Source organism: Cupressus sempervirens, chromosome 3 (genome assembly GCF_028749045.1).
Source record: "Cupressus sempervirens isolate cs-2001-9-10 chromosome 3, ASM2874904v1, whole genome shotgun sequence".
NCBI lineage: Eukaryota > Viridiplantae > Streptophyta > Pinopsida > Cupressales > Cupressaceae > Cupressus > Cupressus sempervirens.
The window spans coordinates 71,404,289-71,410,922 of record NC_143120.1 but is presented as its reverse complement, the minus strand read 5'-3'; the positions used below and the strand labels follow the sequence as shown (position 1 = coordinate 71,410,922).

The 6,634-nt window shown below is 32.8% G+C and overlaps 1 protein-coding gene across 1 annotated transcript; it reads right to left on the bottom strand.

Moving 5' to 3' along the window:
• Positions 1–850: 850 nt before the first annotated feature.
• LOC149564838 (naringenin,2-oxoglutarate 3-dioxygenase-like) lies at positions 851–2,453 on the bottom strand. The gene is made up of 3 exons (XM_089818410.1): positions 1,866–2,453; positions 1,446–1,773; positions 851–1,318 (listed from the first exon to the last, which is right to left on the bottom strand). The coding sequence occupies exons 1-3, from the start codon at positions 2,372–2,374 to the stop codon at positions 1,040–1,042; spliced, it is 1,116 nt and encodes a 371-aa protein (XP_089674536.1). The 5' UTR covers positions 2,375–2,453; the 3' UTR covers positions 851–1,039.
• Between the last annotated feature and the right edge of the window lie 4,181 nt (positions 2,454–6,634).

Below are 6,634 nucleotides of genomic sequence, written 5' to 3'. Positions count from 1 at the left end.
AAAATGTTTAGTAGATTACTTTTCCATAAATGTATAATGATCCTTATAGAAATAAAGAAACTATTGAAGAAGCAAAACTATCTTTAATGAAATGAAGAAAAATATTGTTTGAGTACATGACAAGTTGACAATTGTGGAGATCTCACTAACTATATAACCTATATTACACAAAATTAATGTAAAATTCTAATTCTAAGATAATTACCAATAGGAAATTAATGTTATTTATCTTGAAAGTTACCAAATCTATTTTTTCACTCTATTTAAATATATCAATTATTACAAGTACCCTTATTTTCTTTTCACATTCCATACATTTACTTATAATAAATAAATATCACATCAATATCCAATATAGATATATACATCTAGGTTGAGATTTGTAGTTGTTAATATGTGCTTTTATTTAATTATAGAAAAAAATATTTATACATATTTAGAAAGGCTAGCATTTGGATAAATAAGTGCTGATTTTTTTATTTGGAAGAGAGTGATTATTGAATATATATAATTTTCTATGCAATAAATAACATATTATTTTTATACTAGACATATATTTTTCATTTTATTTTATTTTTGAAAACACAATGAAGTGGGAAGAAATGAAAATAAAGATAGGTCTATTGGTCTATTGGTGAAGTTGAATGATTCTTAAAGAGCCTACTGGAAATGAAGTCTTCCTAAATATAAAGCTCCAACGTCATAGAGAAAAACAAAAGTAAAAACTGAAGAAATTTTTTTTTATTCTTATAAGAAATAGATTCATGTGAACCACTACTTATAAAACATGAATCAATTAATTTGACTGAAAGCTACTCCAATAAATTTTGATAGCAATACTCACTAACCATTACAAGAAAAATGCTATTGTATATTAAAAGTCTTTATAACAAGAACAAAAAGTCAACACATTCCTAAATTTAGTGAACTCCAAGCCTCCAAGTTATATGGCCACTTTAACTCGGAGATTATTTTTGTACTAGTAGACAAACGGAAATCCGAGTCGTATTCAGAGCACCACAAGCGGGGGATTCGTAGTTTACTGAGATGCAACGGCAGGTGCAACTTCAGGGGCCGGGGTGAGCTTGGCGAGCTTCTTCTGGCGGGCAAGCTCGATGTCACGGCTCATCTTGCGCGAGTACATCTGAGCAAAGGTGATTGGCTCCTCCATGAAAGACTCCTCTCCCTCCTCCAACTTCAGCGGGTACACAATTGCATCCTGCGACGGATTCTGAAACGTGGCAATCGACAATCTGCTGTAGTTGGAGTTCACCACGGCCTGATGATCCGCTGTCTTGAACTTCCCGTTGCTCAGATACTGATCAATCAGGACATACCCACAATTAGAAATCCACTAATATTCTTAAACAGGAAGAATTCAACCACCTTGCAAAAGAATTGACGAGATGGGAGGATTTTAAGCTGTCCAAGGAAGAAATACTGACATGCATGTGGTCTCCGAGATTGACAACAAAAGCCCCTTGGACGGGCTGGACAGTGATCCAGTTGAGGCCGTCATCCTTGGTGGCCTGGAGGCCGCCCACCTGGTCTTGGAGGAGCAGAGTGATGGTGCCCGGGTCAGTGTGGCGCTTGAGGCCGAGGGTCATATCGGGCTCAGGGCATTTGGGGTAGTAGTTTATCACCACCTTCTGATCCATCTCCACGCATGCCTTGGTCACCGCGTCGGCTTCCAATCCCAGCGCCTCTGACACGATCGCCAGCAGCTTGCTCGCCAGACCCATCAGCGCCTCGCTGTACTTGTCTACGACCTCTCTGCACCGAGGAACCAACCGCTTAAACATTACACTAAGACTTGATTCTTACATAAAATTAAGATTTAAGACAAGGGGATTTTGAATTATTACCTCCACCCCTCGGGCTTGTCGGGCCAGCGTGTATAGTCGCGCTGGTGGAGGGGCTGGGCGAAGTAAGTGCAGATTTCTCTCCAGTCGAGGACCGCCTCGCCCTGCAGATGGCTGCTCACCACGAATCCTCCGCGCTTTCCGCCACGCATGTCGTATTTGAGCTTCTCCTCTGCAGGAAGTGCGAAGAAGTCTCTGGAGAATTGAGTCATGGTGCGCACGAGCTCCTCCGGGACGCCGTGATTGACCACCTGGAAGATCCCCCATTCCTTGCAGGCGCTGGTGACTTCCTCCTTCACGCGCTCTCTCTCAGGGCCCTCGATTCCCTCCAGAGAGATGACGGGAATGTCGCTGCTGAAGACGTTGTATGCCACTTTGGGCCTCTCGTCCTCGTCTCGCACGAACATCGACTGCAGCGATTTCGCCGTCTCGGCCTCCCCCACCGGAAGAACGTCGGGTCGCTCGGAGGGTATTGCAGGGGCTGCGGCTCCTGCCGCTGCAGCTGGTGCCATTTTTTGTCACTAGAAAACCAAACCCAAGACTAAATAAATTAACCTGTTTTGTAATAGCCTGCTATGAGAGCTTCATGCTGCTCTGTAGTTTGATGTTGGGGATTTATATAGAGGAAGAGTGGGTTTGTTGAATGCACGCTCATGTACTGGTTCCCGTAGGTAGATACAAAGAGGAGCATGAGCAGCTTGTTGAAGGATAGTTGGAGGCGTGCCTATCCACTTTCTTTGGCTTTGTTCCAGAAACCCACAGACTGGATCTGGGTTTCATTTAGCACATAGACTTTTCACAATGGGTCGTTGAATGTGATCTCGTAGGGCCATTTTAAAATCGAATATTGATGGATAGTTACATCATCCATGGAAAGTAAATTGAGAAGCAATCTTATTTAATTAGACAACTTGTATCCGGATAGAAAATTGAAAAATTTTAAAATAATAGTGTTGTAATACCAATGCACGTTTTTTTGGAGCAGACTTGGTTTTGTCTTCGAAGTCATTTATGTTTTTTTTATTGTACAAATCGACCGTGAGGGCCCAATGGAAGCCGGTAACTGTCAGTGATTCATTGATATTGTCTCTTCAATCAAACTATCAGTCGTCTCTTCACACCTGCCGCTCCACCATGACATTTGTCACGTAGGCAGCATATTTTACTTTGGAGTTTACAATCTGTAACATCATTCTGCACAGTATTGTTTGTTGATTTGTTCCCTGTGACGTCTTGTTGATTTTTAAGTTTTTTTTTTTTTCAAACATATAGGTAGTTGATTTTGGAAAAGATTATTATTTATTTATTTATATTTTTTATAAGAAAGTGGCAAAAATATTTTGTTATTATTTTTTAAATATTTTACAATGTTCCTTCATTAAGTATGGGCACAAGAAAAAACTCTTCTTTGACTTTCTTCTATTTCATTATTACATAATTTTTTATTAGGCATAGTCCTTTGTTCAGATATTTCATTTTCTTACAAGGACATATTCTTGTGTCGATTTATTTATTTATGATTCAATAAACTATTCTGATTTCATTATAAAAATTTGTTTTGTCATTTTTTAAGAGTATCTCATTTTATCTTTATAAAAAAAATTAGTTAATATTTTTAATTATGATAATTTTCAACTCTTTGATCAAATATATAATGTATATATTATAAACATATTCGATAATTTAAAATACATAGAAGAAATGATGTGAAGTATATAACTATTCCATTAAATAAATATGAGTATTATTTCGACTCTTTTAAGTAATGTGTATTTTGAAAACTAAAAAATAATAAATACTAAAAAAAATAAGACAGAGCTTTAATACATAAAACATATTCATTATAGATCTATTTCAAATATGGCATCCAAGTATTACCTAAATTTTGAAATGGAATTGTGTCTTTAAATATTTTTTAAAAAGTTATTATTATTAGAATTCAATACAAGTTTAAGGAATGATTTTCTATTTTGTTATTTAGAATCATAGAAATGCAAAGGAACTTGGATAAAACTTGAAAAATTAACATTGTAATGTGTGATGGCTTGGACATGGTTTCTTAATAACCTACAATCATGACAATGGAATGAAATCATAAGGAAAGGAAATAATTTATAATTTATTTTTGAATTTGAACTATTTCAAGCCTTTTAACCATAATTTCTTTTGAATGTATGTCAATTTTTTCTCAAAAACCAACATGTACTAATTGGGGTGTCAATTTTAACTCATTCATTGAATTTCACAATAACTTAGTTTTTTAGAAATGAGACTCCATTCTACACACTTTTTAAAAAAATAAAGTTTTGATTTTAGATCAGTTTTCAATCATTTCTATTGGGAGCACACAGATGTTTCATGTTTTTAGGATGTGTCCAATTACAAAATTTATTTTTAAAATGCACATTATAAAATTACCCAAAAAATATGGGATAAACTACACGGTGTTTGGTAACTTTTGACCAGAGCAATTAAAGAATTTCAAAAAAGTTAAAATTTTAGTGGGGCCACACTTTGAACAATGTTATGTTTTTTTCTAAAAAAATAGTACTGTTGTTTGTGACTCCCTTTTCTGAAGACCTAAAACTAAACCATTTTGAAAAAGAATAGTAGTTTAGAAACTAGATTCAAAGGACTATTACTTTTATTTTTGTCATATCTTAAAATTTTGGGCATAACTATCTCCAAATTCTTGTCGAAGTTCAGAAATTTTTTACTTCAGAAAAAAAAAAAAAAAAAGGCCACTTATAACCCCTTTTTGGCACCGCAACTTGGTGCACTTACCCCCTTGTTTTATTCTACTGGAAGAATATGGTTCGTTTTGATTAACTTTTTTATTTGCGATTGGGAGGGACTCTAACTATTGGGGTTAGAGTGTACTACTCTGTTGCTTGGCTTTAATGACCCAAAGCAAAGATGGTTGAAGTTTATTGTCATTATTCAAGTTTAGGACCCTATTCCTTTCATTTTTAATCAAAACATTATTTTTTCTTCCTTGCCTAATTAAATATGATAACTTTCCTTTCACTTGAGAATATTATATATATATATATATATATATATATATATATATATATATATATATATATATATATATATATATATATATATATATATATATATATATATATATATATATATATATATATATATATATACATACATACATACATACATACATATACACATATATATACACATATATATACATATATACATATATATATGTATATATGTATATATATGTATATATGTATATATATATGTATATATGTATATATATGTATATGTATATATGTATATATGTATATATATATATATATGTATATATATATTTATATATGTATATATATATATATTTATATATGTATATATATATATTTATATATGTGTGTGTGTGTGTGTGTGTGTGTGTGTGTGTGTGTGTGTGTGTGTGTGTGTGTGTGTAATACTGATTATTTTTTAGATTTCACCTCTTTATGTTTTTAACATAAATTTTATGATACAAAAATATATCATTTGAAATTAAACTAAACAAATAAACTCCTCCTTGTCTCTTATTGAACCAATAAATAATTATGATGTCATATACTACGTGTAGATTAAACTGCTCCATCAATGAATAATGGTTTAAAATTGGTGACTCTAGATTTCATTTGTAGATAAATCAAAATATAAAGATATTCAATAAACTTAAACATAAACAATAAGAAAGATCAAGGTTTCCCTTGTATTAGCTATTATCTTCTAACTTAAAATAAAGATGAAACCTATGCTCTTGTCCAAAGTTAAATTGGATATCTAGCACACAATAATTGACATATTATAGTAATTGTAATTGAGTCAATTAGAAAAGGCCCCAAACCCATAAAATCAATCTTGTAGGTAGCTCAGAAGAATTGACGAGTGAATTCAACCAACACTTAAAATTAAAAAAAATACTTAAAAGAAGAACCAACAACAAAAAATGATAAAAAGGAACCAACAAGCACATGAAACTAGATGGAATCAATATTAACCTCCTTCCATTCTTGATTAGGCTCCTTAAGAGTGTCTAAGACAGATCCCTTCCTTGTTTGGCATAGAAAAAAGTCTAGAGTAGAGGGGTCCTCTTTCACCATCTAATAAGAGACCTTCAGATTCTCCTCCCTTTTCCTTTTTTTTCACATTATTGTAAATTCTTATTCATCTTAAGGGGTGTTGAAGGAGGTAGTTGTCTTATTATTATTATTTTTTAAGGTGATAAGTTCCACAATATTTTTGTTCACCAAGCTTTTTTAAGATTTGTCACTAGCCAAAGCAAAAATCATTTCCTATTTCTCCTCATCAAAGGGAATCAAAGATTTAAATTCATGGACTTAATCTTCTATCATTCTATAATTATTTAATTTATTGGTAGGATAATAAGTCATTAACTCAACCATCCATAATGGTCTAATAATTCAGTAGTTGTAAAAGTAGCTAACATATTTTAATCTAGTAATAGGATACAATTTTTTTAAAATTCTAAATCCAATTATAAAATTACTAATGTTAACTAACAAATTCACGCAAACCTATGCACCCTATGTTCTAGAATCAAGAAGAATGAGCGATTTAGGAGTCAAAATGGATGTATTGGTACATTGTTATCATTGACGATCTCGAATATTCTATAATTTAATGATCACAAATCTTCTAACTTTCGATTATCTCAAATCTTCTGACTTTTTATGACTAAGCAGAATGAGTGATTGAGGAATCAATAGGATCACACATATTGTACCTTTCGA